The sequence below is a fragment of the Lithobates pipiens genome, unplaced genomic scaffold (assembly GCF_037356315.1).
Source record: "Lithobates pipiens isolate NorthernLeopardFrog02 unplaced genomic scaffold, aLitPip1_a1.2 Scaffold_1, whole genome shotgun sequence".
Taxonomy (NCBI): Eukaryota; Metazoa; Chordata; class Amphibia; order Anura; family Ranidae; genus Lithobates; species Lithobates pipiens.
The window spans coordinates 69,537,646-69,557,610 of NW_027507685.1; the positions used below are offsets into that span (position 1 = coordinate 69,537,646).

The following is a 19,965-nucleotide window of genomic DNA, read 5'->3' on the forward strand; positions in this document are numbered from 1 at the left end:
AGTGAACTGTAAATAAGGGCTTGCAAGTATTGGAAGAACTAAAGGAAACTGAGGATATCAATACAACGTTGTAGGAATAATGAAAAAGTAAATACTAAAATCCAAATATGTAAGGAGTGTGGGGCATGCTAATGGAAAAATAAGAAGCAGGCTTTAGAATAGATTAAATGTAAACATATGAAGACTAAGGGAGACTGCAAAGCAGAACTAGATGAGGAGTGAAGTCTTTATCAGAAGGAACAAGTGATTAGAAAAGAGGAAGAAGAGAATGAGAAGGCAGGGAGGAAAGGGAGAAGGTTGCAGAAATAAATAGGAGTGGTCAGGGATGGATATCACTGGAAAAACCTGATTGGACATAACAGAAACAAGCAGCAAAGTGAATTAGTTGGCTTAGTGAAAACGAAGTAAGTAGTTCAAGCTTGTAGGAGTTAAAGAGACAAGGGAGGTGCAGAAGGGGGGTTGGATAGTGACAGGAAGGAGGGAGAAAAAGGGTGGAACAGAAAACAGAATTTAGAGGATAGGGAGAGAGAAGCTGACAATGAGGATTACCTAGTAAAGGAATAAAGTGGGAGAGAGTCACGTCAAGCGACGATAAAGAGAAAACAGAAAATAGGTGTAAGTATCCGTTGCCAGTCCTTTGTCATATTTTAAATTCTTCATTACAGCTAGCTAGAATGTTGTGACAGGTTCCATGAACATTCATTAACACTGGCATGTATTTAAAAATGTTATTTACAATTCAGACACATTCTTAATATCTAGGTGTAGTTATTGATAGGCAGAAACTATTAGACAGTGATTAGTAATTACTTTTAGTAAAAGTATAATTTGATACCCATGGACTAAGTATGATTTGTAACATACAGACTTCAGGGGCGTGCAATGATCCCTCGGCAAATGTGACATGGACGGGTGGCCTTCCCATTGAATCTCCGTAACCAAGGATGGAGCATACAATCCTAATGCCAGCACTCCTAAATCTGGATGCTTTACTGGACCTGGTCATCTGTGTATGCCATGAATTGGCCACGTCTCCACTGGCCCAGGAGACGTACATTGCGGATTTTCTGCACTGGGGTGAGTGTCTGTCTTTTCCATGAAACTAATGGCTTGGGTACCACATGTGGTTCCAGCAGCCCCTCTACAACCCTTCAGCATGTTTAACTGACTACTTTCAGCAATATGCATTTCTACCAAGCAGAGTTTGCCTATAAGGAGCTAATTTCATTCAGTTTTTTTTTTTGCACATTGCACAAATTACATAGTGGTTTTGAAGCTGACAAAAGTTGGAAATCTTTACAATAAACAAATATTTGTTATCTTGATGAAGTTTCATCATACTGCATAACTGCGTGACATTAAGTTTAGAAACCACAGTGCAAAGTAAAGAGACTTCTTTGTTTTATGTGACTACTTAATAATGCTCTTTTGTCTGTGTGATCCTGTGACTGTACCATATGTGTACCAAAACCATCATGCCTTAGTTGTTATGCCTGTCATTTGGTCACATTTTTTTCGTAATTCTACATATAAAGTAAGAGGAAAAAAAAGATTACGTGATGCTTTTAACAATGTAGTGCAATGAGCAGTAACTAGACAGCAACAACCAATCAGAGACGGGCTTTCATAGATTTACTGCAGTAAGACTCAATATAGCCACATATTAAAATGTTTTTAAAAGTCAATTGTTTCTTCTGAATACATCAAAAGATGTTTCCTCCTGGTGTCTATATGCACAGTATTTACTTTTTCTATGACAAATGTGTTTCTTCACTTAGATCAGATCTCTGAAGTGGTCATAAGCAAAATTGTATGTTTTCACTTCTTTTTCCGATGAGCCCAAAATCATCTGGATACAAAGGATTTTTGGAGAAGTGCCTTGTATTTTACAATCTAACTGTATTGTAACATGTGCAGCTGGCTTAACACTGGTTGTTCAATGGTATCTAATCACTAATGATGCAAGTTGAAAGGTCTTCCCATCTCTATCCAATCCATCATGACTTTTCTTTTTAATATGATTAATGTTTCACTTTGACACACACAATGTAAATGGATCATTTCGATAAAAGGAACAGTCTCACAATTGTGTAGTATTTCCCAGCATGCTGGAAAAACTCTGCATGACATAGCAAGCAGTTGATGTTTAACTAAGTGCTCATTACCACTTAACAAGGATCCCATTACCCTACTTGATTATGAAAATGGTGCTCACACAGCCTCTATAAAGGGTAGCTTTGATTTACTGCTGTTACCATACTTGTCTATCTGAGTTGGTAAATAAGTGCCTTGATCTCTGTTATGGTACAATTTAGATATGGCGTTTTTATATTTTCACCTTCCTACCTCGTGTTCTCTCCTATTCTTGTTCTCAGTTAATGTATTCTGAAAATCTATATGTATGTGTGTATATATATATATATATATATATATATATATATATATATATATATATATATATATATATATATATATATATATATATATATATATATATATATATATGTATGTTTACACACACTAGTCTGACTGGCTGGGTTGGTTGATAAGGCAGGGAGTGCCGATGTCTGCTGCATAACGCCCTGTAATTAGAATTACATGTCTGGCTGCTGCATGAAGTAACACAAACCAAAGGGGGCCTCATTCATCCCCCAACGTGGTGATAATCAGATTTATCAGCACAAATATTGCAGAATTAAGTTATAAGACCTGCCTTGGGGTTTATTCCATGCAAAGAGCCATATGAAAGCTGGGCGCTTCATCAATGATGGCACAGTTAGGAAGAACTTTGCAGTCTTAGGCTTTAACTTGGTGCCAAATGCCTCCTGGGGGTTCCTTCCAGTTGTATGGCAGAGGCCAAAAAATGCATGGCTGCACCTTCACCTTCCACCTAATGCCCTTTTTCTAGGGCTACACAGCAAGATGAGAGAAAGTATTCTTGGCATCAGCTTGGTAGTGACACACGACAGCCTACAAGGCAGCTGACTTAATTCATTGTTTGCTAAAGTGTGGGACATGAGCCAGGGGTGGTACATCCACCTTGTATCTGAGACACTGCATGGCATGGATTTTTTAGCATGGCTTTAAATGGAAGGTAATATATGCTAAACTGACGCAATATACTTTTCCATACTATACTTGTCCATCAGCAGCTAATTAGAACTGCTCTAACCGGCTGATGACCAACGCTGCTTTTTAACAGCTTGGTAAAAAAAATGCATATTTTGCATCAGTTTTGTATATCTTATCTTCCATTTCAAGTCGTGATAAAAGAGATGTTCCTTGACCCCTGAAACACAGTGGCTCTGTGATAATGTTTTTATCTTACCTTGGAATAAATCTGTATCTAGAAAATTAAACTTTTTTTGGTGTGGTGCTTCAGTCTCAGATTCCCTCAGTTTATGAACCAAGGAGACAGTGGAAGTCCATTGGCGTGGAGAACCTGCCAGCCCTAAGTGTCCAGACGTCATATCATAATAAAATACTTTATATTTAAATAATCATAAGGTTCTAATGCTGTCTCTCCACCAGGGTACTAACAGTAATTGTGGGTCTTATTTAAAGTACAGGTAGCACAAGCAATGGGTAGTTGCTTGTCCATCGATTGGACAAGCGATGGCCTTTGTTTGTGACCAATTTTTGGGCCCCTCCATGGAATTACTTGTCAAATAATAACACTTTGTGTCCTATATATAGATCAATATCTAGATAGAAGTGAGCCAGGGTCAGGCCTACATGACAGTGGGATGGATCTCAGCACCCATTTGACCCACATCTAGCATAAAAGGACCCTTGTGCTCCTTCACATACTCCACAAGTTGTATGTAATATGTCAGAATCTCTGAATCACATATGACTGTGTTCCAGTAGGACAATTTTCCCTTTCATTTTAACAATGGCCTAAAAAAAATATTGCAGGTAAAAGCTGATTAATTGCTATGGGGCAACTCATTGGTATCGGTGCATTAAAACTAGAGAGAAAGTCTTGATGTGGAAATGCATGAAAGTGTTCATTTTTTGGGACTGATTTCTTAAAATCACATCAAAATGGAAACCGTTGCCTACAATAACCAACAAAAAAATATATTTTTATAAATGAAGCCGTTTTAGTTGCTATGGACAAGGGCTCAATTTTCCTTTGATGCAAATTTTTTTTCCCAAGATCAGGCCTTCTTATTTCAGACCCTTTAAGCAGGGTCAGGTTCTGTACTTTAGGACCTCTCTGAGACACGTGTAGAATTTTGCTGGTCTCTTATGAATTAAATGACTGCTCCTCATTCCAAGATTATGATGGAGTCGAGGGGACCATGCCGAATGTGTCTCCTAGGGAGAGGGAATGAGTTAATTCCCCAGAAGGGGGGAGGTAACTCTATTACATTAACCATATGTGGAGACTGTAAGAGCACAGACTGACAGAGGCCATATAAGGAAGAGGTCTTACACTGCTCCCCCTGGACCGAGTGCTCATACCGCTGTCCCCACACCCAGTGCTCCTTCCTTGCTCCCCCTCACAACCCCTGTCATGTTGTAATCATTGACCCAGACGCAAGTGTTTCCCCCCTCTAAGAATAAAGGGCCAGTAAATGATAAAAGTTGGCAATATGAAAGATATATTGATAACGTATATATGAATGTATGGCATCATTTCATAATCTATTGGGACTATAGGCTGTGATATCAGGTACAGATTTATTCTAACATAGGTAGAGACCTATTGAAGGACATGGCAGTCAGTCCTTTTTTTAGCTCGAAATGGCTGATATTGTAAAGAAATAGGTTGCACTCTGGTATGCCAAAAATATGAATACAGTGAGAATCATGCAATTCTGTCAGGGAAACTTTTTAAGGACGACTAAATACAAATTCTGAGCTGAATCAAGTATAAGAGTGTATAATGATATATATGGATGAATATCCACAAATAATGTTTTAGGACATTGAACGGAATATATCGAAAATTAAAGGTGTTTACTGGGAAGGATTTTCTTTTAGTCACACAACTAACTCCCTGTCTAGTATTCTCACTGAAGGAAATGAATAGTTGTCAATCTGGATCTAACATTTGCCAAACATGTACAGTGCCTTGTGAAAGTATTCGGCCCCCTTGAACTTTTCAACCTTTTGCCACATTTCAGGCTTCAAACATAAAGATATAAAATTTTAATTTTTTGTGAAGAATCACCAAGTGGGACACAATTGTGAAGTGGAACGAAATCTATTGGATATTTTAAAAATTTTTAGCAAATAAAAAACTCAAAAGTGGTGCATGCAAAATTATTCGGCCCCTTTACTTTCAGTGCAGCAAACTCACTCCAGAAGTTCAGCGAGGATCTCTGAATGATCCAATGTTGTCCTAAATGACTGGTGGTGATAAATAGAATCCACCTGTGTGTAATCAAGTCTCTGTATAAATGCACCTGCTCTGTGATAGTCTCAGGGTTCTGTTGAAAGTGCAGAGAGCATCATGAAGACCAAGGAACACACCAGGCAGGTCCGTAATACTGTTGTGGAGAAGTTTAAAGCCAGATTTGGATACAAAAAGATTTACCAATCTTTAAACATCCCAAGGAGCACTGTGCAAGCGATCATTTTGAAATGGAAGGAGTATCAGACCACTGCAAATCTACCAAGACCTGGCCGTCCCTCTAAACTTTCAGCTCAGACAAGGAGAAGACTGATCAGAGATGCAGCCAAGAGGCCCAAGATCACTCTGGATGAACTGCAGAGAACTACAGCTGAGGTGGGAGAGTCTGTCCATAGGACAACAATCAGTCGTACACTGCACAAATCTGGCCACAAAAAATTTAAATTTTATATCTTTATGTTTGAAGCCTAAAATGTGGCAAAAGGTTGAAAAGTTCAAGGGGGGCGAATACTTTCGCAAGGCACTGTATATACATACTATATACACTATATTACCAATAGTATTGGGACGCCTGCCTTTACACGCGCATGAACTTTAATGGCATCCCAGTCTTAGTCCATAGGATTCAATATTGAGTTGGCCCACCCTTTGCAGCTATAACCGCTTCAACTCTTCTGGGAAGGCGGTCCACAAGGTTTAGGAGTGTGTCTATGGGAATGTTTGATCATTCTTCCAGACGTGCATTTATGAGGTCAGGCACGGTATTGGATGAGACCTGGCATGCATACTCTGCTCTAATTCATCCCAAAGGTGTTCTATTGGCTTGAGGTCAGGACTCTGTGCAGGCCAGTCGGGTTCCTTCACCCCACACTCACTCATCCAGGTCTTTATGGACCTTGCTTTGTGCGCTGGTGCGCAGTCATGTTGGAACAAGAAGGGCTAACCCCAAACTGTTCCCATGAAGTTGGAAGCATAAAATTGTCCAAAATGACTTGGTATGTTGATGCTTTAAAGAGTTCCGTTCACTGGAACTAAGGGTCCAGCCCAACCCCTAAAAAAAACCCCCACACCATAATCCCCCCTCCACTAAATGATTTGGACCAGTGCACAAAGCAAAGTCCATAAAGGCATGGATGAGCGAATTTGGGGTGGAGGAACTTGACTGACCTGCACAGAGTCCTGACTTCAACTCGATAGAACACCTTTGGGATGAATTAGAGCACAGAATGCCAGCCAAGCCTTCTTGTCCAACATCAGAGCCTGACCTCAGAAATGCACTTCTGGAAGAATGGTCAAACATTCCCATAGACACACTCCTAAACCTTGTGGGCAGCTTTCCCAGAAGAGTTGAGGCTGTTATAGCTGCAAAGGGTGGGCTAGCTCAATATTACACCCTACGGACTAAGACTGGGATTATGTACGTGTAAAGGCAGGCGTTCCAATACTTTTTGTAATATAGTGTAGGTACCATTTTTTCTTTTAGGCAACGCCTACAGAGGCACACTCCTAGTCTTTTTTGACTTCCTTCTTGACTGACAGCATGAGTATGGAAAGCTTACTAGCAAGTGATAAAGAGCGTCTAGAGCCCTATCTACAGAGATGGTTGGGGTGGACTATCACAACAAATGTGGATTTGAATAGAATCATAAGACATGCTCAGTCTTTGTTCTCGAATGTACCCTCATATCTTTCTTACCCCATGTTGCCTCTTCTTTCCTCTTTATCAATGTAAACCCATCTACTACAACCTACCACCATAAAACCTTGACACAAGGCAGCCCCTTCTCTATCATCAACCTTTCACTTCTTCCTACACTGTCCCCACCTACCATTACCAGTGGTGTATTTACGTTTTGTGCTGCCCTAGACCTGACTAAATGTGTGCACCCCTTAATTTAAATATGACCCACCCCTTCCTGTCAAGGCCACACCCGTTCCTGTTTAAGACCCACCCTGTCACCTTTAAACCACACCCCTTGCTTTTTTATCAGTGCTGCCTTATTAGTGAAGCTTAAGAGTGGCACCTCATCAGTGCAGCCTTATCAGTGGCCATCAGTGCCCATTATTGCAGTCCTATCAGTGCAGCGCTGCCTCATCGGTGCCCAGCCCAATGGTGCAGCTTATCATTGGCCATCAGTGTTGACTTATCAGTGCCAATCAGTGCAGCCTCATCAGTTTCATAATATCGCAGCTTATTAGTGTATATGAATTATGTATTGATTATTGCAGTACATGAATCTTCACTGAATGTGGACTGTTTAAAGCAAAGTGTCACCCAAACATGGAGGCTCTGCTTATTAGCCCCCCCCCCCCCCCCACCCCGCCACATTTAGCACCTTTCAGGGTGGAGGGGGACCAGGTACTTGTTTTTGACAAGTACCCTTCCCCACTTCCGGGAGACGGCATCGTCCCTTGGAGGTTTGGTCCTCCTTCCTCCGCTGCCAGGCCATTCAGAAAGCACAGCCTGCTTTGCACATGTGCAGTAGGGAACCGGCTGCGAAGCTTCACTGCTGGTTTCTCTTAACATGAATGGTGGCGGCATTAACCGAGAGCTGATCAAAAAATCAGCTGGGGTGCCGATATCGCTGGATTCCCTGGATACGTAAGTGTCCTAATTTTAAAAGTCAGCAGCTACAGTATTTGTAGCTGCTGACTTTAAATTTTTCATGGGGGGCCTGGACCGCCTCTTTAATGAGTTTGCATTGATTTCACCATGCACGGAGCACTTTGCACATGCTGAAATCAATGCAAACTCATTAAACAGTCCTCATTCAGTGAAAATTCATGTAATGCAACATTTGCATTGATTTCAGCATGTGCAAAGTGCTCCATGCATGCTGAAATCAATCTAAACTTTGCAGTACATGATCTTTCCTTGAATGAGGACTGTTTAATGCGTTTGGAGCACAGATCAATTTATTGCAACAAGATCTGCATATGACTGCATGGAGGCGGGAAGTAATGTATGACTGCATGGAGGGGGGGAGGTAATGTATGACTGCATGGAGGGGGGAGGTAATGTATGACTGCATGTAGGGGGGGTAATGTATGACTGCATGGAGGGGGGGTAATTATGACTGCATGGAGGGGTAATGTATGACTGCAAGGAAGGAGGGGTAATATATGACTGCATGAAGGTACATACAGTGTAGACAGCTGCAAGGAGGAGGGTAGGTGAAGCATAAGGCTCCGCCTCTGCCAGCAAGATTGTGTGCAGCTGGTCTGGCCAGTCGCTCCGCCCCCCCTCAAGCACTGCATATTGCCCATAATATATTTACAAGTGCTCCGCTAAAGCAAGCCGGCCACTGTATTTTTGCGGAGGCGGGCGCGGGTGCCGGGACGGCTCTGGGCGGGCTTTTTTTCCGTGTGGGGGCGGGTTTTTGCTGCCCTAGGCCTGGGCCTTGTCGGCCTAGGCCAAGAAACAGCACTGACCATTACCTTGTCCTTACCTACAGTTCCCCTCTCTGTCTGTTGGTCATGCTAAACTAAACCCTCCCCATTCTATTTCTCCTTTTCATGTTTAATCCTGGTGGCTTATGTTATTGACAGAAATGACAAGACACTGAGGGATGTGTATAAAAAAAAGACAGAATCTGGAGCAGCTATGCATGCCTGTCTATAGGCTTTTATCTTTCATTTTCAAACCTTAAATTGGTTGTAAACCTCAGACATGAAATATGAACAAAGCATATCCCTCTATAGTGTGTACTTTTCTCAGTCTAGACAATGAAGTGTCATTTCATATTTGTCCGCTGCCTCGTTTCTCTGCTATAATCATGAGTCACTTCTGATGGATTTTACTTCCTCTTTATTCCCCTGCAAAGTAAAAGCATAATGGGCTAGTATGCATCACATACTAGCCCATTATGTTGCATCCACCTGTAAACGAAGCACGCAATGTCTATGATGTTCCTGCTGGTGGCCGCGTCAATCTTCACCCCTCTTCCTTTTGGGGCCATGGACTTTGGCTCTTCGACTGGCTGGAGTCCCGTGACGTCACTTCCGCACATGCGCTCAGGAGCCGACAGTCAGGGCATGGGCCCTATAGAAACGGCACAATCGTGCCCTTTCTTTAGTGTGCATGCGCCAATGATGTTGACACAAGCGTATATGGCAAATATCTTCTAAACCATGCAGGTTTAGGAGATATTTCCAGTATCTAGAGGTAAGCCTTATTATAGGCTTACCTGTAGGTAAAAGTGGTGTGTTATGCCGCATACACACAAACTGCCGTAAAGTCCGCCGCTGTCTTCGCCACCTTCTGTTCTTCTCTTCTTGAGATGTTGATTCGTCGCTGTCTCTGGCCGCAATGACAGGGACGCGGCGTGCGGCGACTTATATAGGGACATCGCCAGGTGATGTCCCCACCCATTATGATGTCACAGTCCCAGCATCCTCAGAGGAAACACATCCCTGTCATTACGGTCAGAGACAGTGAGGAGTCAACATCTGAAGAACAGAAGGCGGCGAAGACAGCGGCGACAGAAGACCGGGCCACCGCCAGTAAAAGAGCTGGAAGAAGGAGCGGAGGCCCGGCAAGAAGAACCGAAGAGGGGGACAAGACCCCCGAAGAGGGGGACAAGACCCTGAAGTCGGAAGAAGACCCCCGGATGGCAGCGGTGACGAAGAAGAAAGCTAGGCTTCTCCGCTAGTAAAAGAGCTAGCAGAAGATAGCCGAGGAGTCCGGCGAGAAGACACCCCAAGACAGAAGAAGACCCCCAGAGCTGTGCAATAAATAATTTTTAACCCTTGTGTGTTGTGTTTTATTTAAAAAATTTTCACAGGTGAATGGGTAGGGGTACATTGTACCCCATACACATTCACATAGGGTGGGGGGGCGGTATCCGGGGGCCCCCTTATTATAGGGTGTTCCCGGATTCCGATAAGCTCCCCGCCCGCAGACCCCGACAACCAACGGACAGGGTTGTCGGGAAGAGGCCCTTGTCCTCATCAGCATGGGGACAAGGTGCTTTGGGGGGCCTTCCCCAAAGCACCCCCCCATGTTGAGGGCACGCGGCCTGGTACGGCTCAGGAGGGGGGGGGGCGCTCGCTTGTCCCCACCCCCTTTCCTGACCGGCCGGGTTGCGTGCTTGGATAAGGGTCTGATATGGACCTAGAGGGGGACCCCCACGCCACTTTTTCGAGGTAGGGCTTCCCCATACCATGTGCCAGGGCCAGCAACGTGTCTGATTTTTTCGGCGTTGGGGTTCCCCTTTAAGTCCATACCAGGTGGCGGGGCCAGCGACGTCTCCTTCGCGGGCTCCGCCTACCTGGAGACCCGCTCGAAATGAGCGGACTTTTCTCCGGGCGGGAAAAGTCAGTTAATTTCAAAAGTACGGCAGACTGGCATACGCACGGCCGGATTGTCCGCCGAAATGAGAGTCCGTCGGGAAGATTGGAGTGCAAAACTACTTTCTAAGTCCGCCGTACTTTCGGGTCAAAAAATTCTGCCGGAGGCTACACACGGGGGGATTGTCCGGCGGACTTGAGTTTGCCGGACTTTTCCACCCGATTGTTTGATCGTGTGTACGCGGCATTAGACTTATTGTGCCACTCTACAAGTCCTTTCTATAGTTTGTCTTCCTATCACTGATCTTCTGGTAGAATATCTTGCCACTGGTTATTCACTTCACACAAAAGCTGTTCTTGTTCACTCTGGACAGTTAGAAATGCCGCTGATCATACTCAGCACTCAGTTCTCCATGTAGTCAGGAGTAAATGGACCGCTAATGCACTCAGGATCTTTGAGGACACGTGTTCTGTTCATGTGGTTCCAGATAGCATACGGAGAACACTCTGCATACTGTTCATGTAGTACAGGATAGTTTATTGAGGATGTTCAGAGCTCTGTTAATATGGAACAGGCTTGGATATGGAAGGCATTGCGTGCAATTCTCTCTTTTCGTAGTGCAAGTCAAATGGAACTTGATTTGCACAAGTTACTGATTTCCTTATGTTGTGTGCTTAAAGACAGCTGTACCTATTTTCTATTGCTACATGCACACCCCACCCTCTAAGTTAAATAGTGTTATCCTCTTATTCCTCCAGATGCCTACTTACCTCTGTAGCAAAGCAGGTTCCTCCTTAGATACTTTATATTAAGACTAGAAATCCTTAGTGTGCAGCCTTATTTAAGTAAATAGGAACACAATGTGAATGCATGGCCAGGGCTGAACAGATTTTTGTCCTACAGGCTAGAAATATCAATGAAGACCACAGCTCTGCAACAGAGGTAAGTAAACATCTGGCAGGGTGTGGGTTTAGCGCTCTGTAGCTTAGGGAGCTGGGAGGATGGATAAGGCAATATAACATAGTGAGACAAGGAGAGATAACCCCTTGTGGTGCAGCCTATTGTTTATCTTTAGCTTGCAACCTGAGCACCAAGCTCTCCAGATGAAAAAAATAATGACTGTCCAGGGCATTTTGTATGTTTACCAAAATAAAGACTACAGGTACACCTTCAGCAATGTAACATTTAATATAATGTAATATAATTGGAACCTGCTGGTACCTTTCAGTTACCCCTGTGGCCACACACTTTTTGTAAGGTTCCCAATAACTTGAAGTGGAACTAAACCCTTTTTTCCTTTACAGCCAAGGCAGTTGCCATCTTAGCCTCTGTTCGATCTACAGTTGTCATGGTGCTGCAGATGTAAACAGTTTTGACACCTCCCATTTGATGGCTTGACAGTTTGGTCCAGAGTAGAAGCAGATGTGACAGCTATTATTCACGACATGCCTTGAATACAACTGTTTTGGAAATCACTTAAATCGGTTTAATTCTCCTTTAAATTCAAGAGAGAAACACTTTCCATGGCTTATGTTTACATCCATTTCCTAACAAAGTCCAGCTTGCCTCCCCTTGTCATTAGAGAGCAGTGCAAATGTTTTCCCCAAAGAGGAGTGCACAGCCCAGCACCAAATTCCAACCAGACCCAATTATTCAAATACCTCTGTAGTCTAGCACATTTGGTCAGTTCCCAAGGCCATTCTCTCCCAAGAGGGTAATATGTATAAGGTGCTCTTATCACTTCTGACAGCCCCTATGAGTTGGATTTGCTGGATCTAAAGCTGTTAAAGTATCTCAGGGCCAATATCCCCTAAAAAATATTCTAAGGCTTCTCTTATGCCGCGTACACATGATCGGATTATCCCGCGGACCAGAGTCCACCGTACAATCCGCCCGTGTGTGGGCTCCGGCGGACTTTTTGTTCCCAAAAGTCCGGCGGACTTAGAAAGAAGTCTTGACTCAAAATTGTCAATTGGCAATCCGCCTGTCTGTGTGCTAGTCCGCCGGACTTTTGAAATGAACGGACTTGCCCACACACAGAGTAAAAGTCTGTTCATTTTGAACGTGACTCCAGGTAGCCAGGACTAGCGAAGGAAGTCAATGTCGACGCCTCCATCGGCGAGATTGAGACCTCGCGAGCCCCTTCGCCTGGTATGGATTTAAAGGGGAACCCCTATGCTGAAAAAACGGCGTGGGGGTCCCCCCAAAAAAAATAGCAGACCCTTATCCGAGCACGCAGCCCGGCCGGTCAGGAAAGGGGGTGGGGACAAGCAAGCCCCCCCTCCTGAGCCATACCAGTGCCCTCAACATGGGGGGTGCTTTGGGGAAGGGGGGCCCTGCGGGCCCCCCACCCCAAAGCACCTTGTCCCCATGTTGATGAGGACAAGGGCCTTTTCCCAACAACCCTGGCCATTGGTTGTCGGGGTCTGTGGGCGGGGGTCTTATCGGAATCCGGGAGCCCCCTTTAATAAGGGGGCCCCAGATCCCGGCCCCCCACCCTATGTGAATAAGTATGGGGTACAATGTACCCCTACCCATTCATCTGGGGAAAAAGTGTTAATAAAAAACACAACACAGGTTTTTAAAATACTTTATTAGACAGCTCCGGGGGTCTTCTTCCATCTTTGGGGGTCTTCTCGCCGGACTCCTCCGCTATCTTCTGCTCTTTTACCGCTAGCTCTTTTACTAGCGGAGGAGCCTGGCTTTCTCCTTCATCGCCACCGCCATCCGGGGGTCTTCTTCCGACTTCGGGGGTCTTGTCCCACTCTTCGTTTGAGCAGCAGGAGGAGGTTTTCAAGCAACCTAGAGTTAGAGGAACCTCAACTTAAAGGACTTTACATCCTGTTACAGCAATAGTTAGCACCTGCTCTTTAGGTTTAAAGTCCCTTCAGTGCTAATTTGATGCGTTACTTGATAGGTATAGCGATAACTAAATGTTCTGTATTTTTTAAATACATTCAATGCTCTCTTTCCTAATGTAGTACAGGATAAGTTATGGAGTTCGTAATGTTAAATTTACCCACAGCAACCACCAGAATGTATCCTAAAGTGTTTTGACAAAGTCAATTCTAGTTAGTTCTGCAATTTAGTATTTAGAACTCTATATCAAATAGTGTTTTCCTCTTCTTCAGATGGTTGGCGATTTATAGCCAAATGTGGATTTCAGCATTCTATTTTTGTGGTCCAGAACCAATGGAAAAATCACATACTGTTCTAAACCTTTACTACTATTGATATTTAGTAGCTATTCAAGGACCACTTTATTATAAATAATAGAACTGATTCTGTACCACATAATAATACTAGAAAGAAGGGGAGTTAATGGAGGAAGCTTAAATAAGTAAGTTCCATATACCATATGCTATGGTCCACCATAAACAAATATTAACCTAAAGCCAATCGCCCTCCACCCAAATAGATAACCAGATGTACAGGGTTATAAAATCAAACCCTTATGACACATGGTGACCTGTTAGTCAGATAAAGCTTAGTGTTAACAGAATTAAAACATATCTGGCCTACAAAAGAAAAATATAATATTTTGGAGCTTTCCTTAGACGTAACGGCTGCATTCATTTTATTTTTTTCATGAATTGTTCTCTTTATTTGAACCTAATCATCCTACCAGTAACAATCTCCCTGTTCTAGGGTGACAACACTAAGGCCCCTTTCACACAGGGTGGATCCACTGGACGGACTCCGATTACTCCGTTGATCCCTGCTGAGAACGTGGGTAACAGGACCATCTCTGCTCACTGTGGAGAGATGGACCTGTCAGAGCCTCCGTTGTTCTCTATGGGGAGATTGGATGAAAATGGACAGCCTGTCCGTTTTCATCTGATCCCATCCGCTGGATGGATTGCAAACGTATCGCCATCCATTTGTTTTGAGTTGATCTTGTCAGATCGGATGGCAGGCGGGTATCAGCGGACACATCTCTGCTGACATCCGCCTGCCCATAGAAGTCAATGGGTGGCCCGCTCGGATCTGCCTGAATAACAGACAGGCGTATCTGAGCAGGCCGATTGTGTGAAAGGGGCCTAACACTGCACAGTATCTATTTTGTATCTGTTTTATTACTTTTGTAGGTCAAAAAAGGAGCAGGGTTGTCACCCCATGTTGCTCTCCTGATTTAGATTACAAACACCTCCTGCTCTCCTCATCTGTATTACAAAGAGGGGTGTTGTTTTGTAGGTCAAAGAAGATAGCTGGGAAAGCTGATAACATTGCTTAAGATTTGAGTACAGTGTATAGAAAGTTACAAGACATCTAACAAGATCAACGGGTATGTTCCTGTACTCACAGAAAATGTATTTGGTCTAAAAAAAAAAAAAACCAAGGCAGCCACCTAATCTAAGGACCGGTAAGCTGCAATTATCTACATTTTTGCTCTAGGGCAGTAGTATCCAAACTGCGGTCCATTGAACTAGATATGGCCATTTGCTTGCTTTCATCAGGCCCTTGGGGCACTATTTCATCCACTGATACCAATAATGGGGCATAATTCCCCCCCTGAGACCAGTGAAGTGGCACAATTCCTCCAAATTATACCAACGATGGAGCACAATTCCTTCCAATGACACCAATGATGGACCACAATTCCTCCCAATGACACCAATGATGGACCACAATTCCTCCCAATGATTGAGCACAATTCCTCCCAATGACACCAATGATGGAGCACAATTCCTACCAATGACACCAACAATTGGTCTCAATGACACGAACCATGGGACACAATTCCTCCCAATGACACCAATGATGGGACACAATTCCTCACACTGATACCAAAGATCGGGCATTGTATATTTCCACTGATAAAAATAAAAGGTGAGATTGCGCTATGGATAGATTATAAAGTGAGAAAAAATGCAATAGGTAAGAGCTGCCTCTACCTTGTATATCCAACCAAATAGGGTGGACTAGGCTATGTAGAAAAGAGGGAAGTAGATCTGGCGCTATACCTTTAAAGCATAATTTAAAAAAAAAAAACGTTCCAATGTGCAAATAATATTGTGCTCCTTCTTTATCCTGTGATATATACCCTTCCTGCTAAATGTGGAAGTGAATTAATTAGGTAATAACTGTGATTGAATATCTCAGGGTGTTAGACCCCCTAAGGTGTTTTTAGGTCTCTCCCAACCGGATAATATAAAAAGGTTAAAAAGACACCTTCGGATTGTGGTTAAATTTTATACAATATGTGCTAAAATAAGTGATGGTAACTGAAGTGTTAAAAGGTGATAGTATGAAAGGCTTGGGAAAGAAAAAAACAAAACCTATGTATTGGCAACCTATATACGTGCCTATGTGCTTAATACATAATAATAACAGATCTATAATACTTTACAACCAACTACATGCATATCATGATGTGCATATGATTAAATAAAATAAATTAATTAATAGTCCCAAAAAATGGTGAAAGTGACTTGTGCAGACAATTTGTAGCTGTTTCTAAGATGAAAAAAGCTCCCTGTGCGTTTTTCCAGTGCAAAATATTGTTATTGCCCTCACCAGATACCCTGCCCCTGCAGGGGTGGATTTGCCTTCACACTGTAAGCCCCTGTGCCACTTTCTGGTGTTTCCCTGGGAGCTTTGTTTTTCATCAGCTGGAAATGTTGCCTCATTCAAGTATTTAATGAAAAAGAGGGATATCTTTTATTTCTATTTTTATTCTATTATTCTTATTTCAGTTTCATTTTTATTTGTGTTGATTCTTTTCAATTTTAAATCATATTTTATTTCATTTATAACTTACCTTGTATATATCTGTATTCATTTATATTATTTTAGATATAAGTTTAATTGTTTTATACATACCACAGATTGTCCGATGTAATCCTGTGCTGTAGGGGTCTTTATATCCAATTTACGGCACAAGACTTTTTAACATAAATGTGAACTGGCATGAAATTAAATGTATGTAACTTTATAGGATGCAGTCCAATTTCCTATCTCTCTTATTACAACTGGCAGTTGTCCATACCCTCGCCAGTTTGCAAAGTATGAGGAACAACTGTGTCCCCTCAATAAAGATGGTGCTTTTTGATTCCGAGCATGCGCAGAGGAACACTGCACCCTAAATAAGTGGAGAGGTGCACCAATATGGGTGCTCCAGATGACGTCTTGATGATGAAACGCGTAGGCCATGGCCATAGGACGTACACTCTCCACAGTAAGCTGTAGCAGCCGGCGGCGGATTTAATTGTATTGCGATTTTAAAGTTTGTCACATGTGAGTAGTCTTCTTATTTAATAAATACATTGTGGAAACATATTACACTATTGATATCCCTCTTTTTCATTAAATACTTGAATGAGGCAACATTTCCAGCTGATGAAAACAAAGCTCCCATGGAAACACCAGAAAGCGGCACAGGGGCTTACACTGTGAAGGCAAATCCACCCCTGCAGGGGTAGGGTATCTGATGAGGGCAATAACATTATTTCGCACTGGAATAACACACGGGAGCTTTTTTCATCTTAGAAACAGCTACAAATTGTCTGCACAAGTCACTTTCACATCTTTTTGGGACTATTAATTAATTTATTTTATTTAATCATATGCACATCATGATATGCATGTATCTTTTGTATGAATGATAGATCACTATACATGTTATATGCATGCACGTAATTGGTTGTAAAGTATTATAGATCTGTTATTATGTGTGTCAATAAGACCCCATATCTCACCTCTAGGCTGGGAAGCCTAAAATAAAAAAATAAAAAAAACGATCACGGCTTCCCAGCCAAATCGGCGCCGTTATTTTGAATGCAGAGGCCGGGCGTGATGTCATAACATCGCGCCCGGCCTCCGAACGATCATTGGGACCCCAAGGACCATCTGGTCCACCGGAAAATCTCTATGGTATCATCCGGGGGCCAGCGGATCCTGTGACTGACTCACCGATGGAAGCGGTGAGTCGGTAGAAGCACCGCTATGATCGTTCTTATGGTGCAGGGAATCGCCGGCTGAAAATGCCGATATCTGAATGATGTCTGTGGCCTCAGGCATCATTCAGATATAACCACCGAAAGCCGAGGCCGCCCCTGGACATCCTACCGGGGCGAAGTGGTTAAGCACATAGGCACGTATATAGGTTGCCAATACATAGGTTTTGTTTTTTTCTTTCCCAAGCCTTTCATACTATCACCTTTTAACACTTCAGTTACCATCACTTATTTTAGCACATATTGTATAAAATTGAACCACAATCCGAAGGTGTCTTTTGTCTTTTTAACCTTTTTCTATTATCTGGTTGGGAGAGACCTAAAAACACCTTAGGGGGTCTAACACCCTGAGATATATAATCACAGTTATTACCTAATTAATTCACTTCCACATTTAGCAGGAAGGGTATATATCACGGCATAAAGAAGGAGCACAATATTATTTGCACATTGGAACGTTTTTTTATTTATGTTTTAAAGGTATAGCGCCAGATCTACTTCCCTCTTTTCTACTTATTTCCACTGATGTCGGGACTTTTTCTACTTCCAATGGCCACAGTCCAGCCTACCAAACTTCGAGGGATGGTAAACTGGCCCCTTGTTTGGAAAGCTTAGAGACCCCTGCTCTAGAATTTAATCATAATTACAATTGCAACACAGGTGGTCAATAGTACTAGACTGTACATTCAATTCTGCATATACAGCGTATTCATTCTTAAGGGACAAAATTGCATGGGTTCCATACAAATTGTCAATGTCAATGTTGGTTGTATTTATTTTCTGTTTATTTGATTGTGCTATCAGAAAAATAAAAGTGATGCAATTTACTTGTTTTGTAATGTTTTGTGCGTAACCCATCAACCTTTAGGTTTATTTTTTTCTTTATGGTAAGTATACTGTGAAATAAATATTCTTATTTGAATAACTCCCATTATCTCCTGTATTTTTTCCTTGTGGCTGAGAATAAGTTAAGAGTGGTTAGAAATAGATAACAGGCCCAGGTAAATTTGTTTAGATGACCAGCAGATTACAAATATGTCACGTAAACCTAGCAACACTATATTTATGGACTTGTACAATCACCTAGTAAAACTATTTTTAATGCAATGTGTATTATACATGTTTGCAAATAGTCTTCTGGGTTTACAGTGACTTTAACATCTAGATTGTTGCATGAAAGTCACTGAAAGTGTCAGTCCATTTAGAATTGAAATGTTGACAATGTGTAGACATTGGTGATCCACTGGCTGAGATCACCCTACCAGACTTCCTGGTCGTTTTTTTCTTCCACTATGAAGTACTACCCTTCTTAATATTGCAAGAAGAAACGAATGTCGCGTACACAAGTATCAGACTATCCGGCGGACTTAGTCTGGCGGACAAACCGCTGGACTTTCCGAACGAGCTACTTGCCCACACATGGCACTTTTGCGACGTACTAGGTCCGGCGGACTATCCGCCGTACTTTTGAAATGAATGGACTCGCCCACACACACACAGAGGAAAGTCCGTTAATTTTGAGCGCGGCTCCAAAATGAGCGGACTTTCCCCCGGGCGGGAAAAGTCCATTTATTTCAAAAGTACGGCGGACTAGCACACACACGGCCATATTGTCCGCCGAAATGCGAGTCTGGCAGACAGATTGATGTGCAAAACTACAATTTTAGTCCGCCGGACATTTGGGTAAAAAAAGTCCACCGGAGCCCACACACTCAAGTCCGCCGGACTTTTCCACCAGATTGTTTGATCGTGTGGCTTAAGACTACTTTATGTACAAAAGCTCCAAAATGAAGTGGAAGGGAAGACCTCCTCATATTGACTATGATGTATGGGTGGCTCTGGGAACTCAGGAGAAGAAACATTTTTGTGGATGTTCCTGATAGATGAAAGCAATATGTTATTTAAAGTGGAACTTCACTCTTTCAATCAACATTGACTATTTTTAATCCTTATGCTGATAGCATTAGTAAATAGATAGAAACTATATCGTCTTTACTTGTTTTAATTTTTTTGTTTTACAATATTTCAGTTACATGTTTGAGCTGAGGGCAAATGGATTCCAGGAAGTACTGTAAATGCTACAGGAAAAATCTGCCCTTACTCAAGATGGCCACAGCCATAAATGCTAGGGGGTGTTTTTTTAAAGTGATTTCACAGCAAAATAAAGCATGGATACATGGATGGGGAAGTTTATTTTGAATATTAATAATGAATTAAATAGCGATTTTGGTTTGTGGTGCTCCAATGCAGTGTAGTTCTGCTTTAATCCACTGGCACCTTCATAAAGCTGAAACATCAGCCTTGGGTGGAATGACCCATTAAAGTCCTGTAGTCATAGTGTCATTTAATGCATG

At 42.5% G+C, this 19,965-nt stretch overlaps 1 protein-coding gene across 4 annotated transcripts in view; it reads left to right on the forward strand.

The window, feature by feature from the left end:
• Positions 1–400: 400 nt before the first annotated feature.
• The window catches only part of DMPK (DM1 protein kinase), an 89,637-nt gene continuing 70,072 nt past the window's right edge, over positions 401–19,965 (forward strand). For 3 of the 4 annotated variants that reach the window (XR_013262891.1, XM_077455765.1, XM_077455787.1), the window contains exons 1-2: positions 403–615; positions 867–1,077. Coding sequence is in view for 3 of the 4 variants with exons in the window: in XM_077455765.1 (XP_077311891.1) it covers positions 945–1,077 (133 nt within the window). In the remaining variant the exon portion in view is untranslated. Of the gene's footprint in view, positions 616–866; positions 1,078–19,965 lie in introns of all 4 variants that reach the window. The other variant, XM_077455773.1, reaches the window with a different exon arrangement.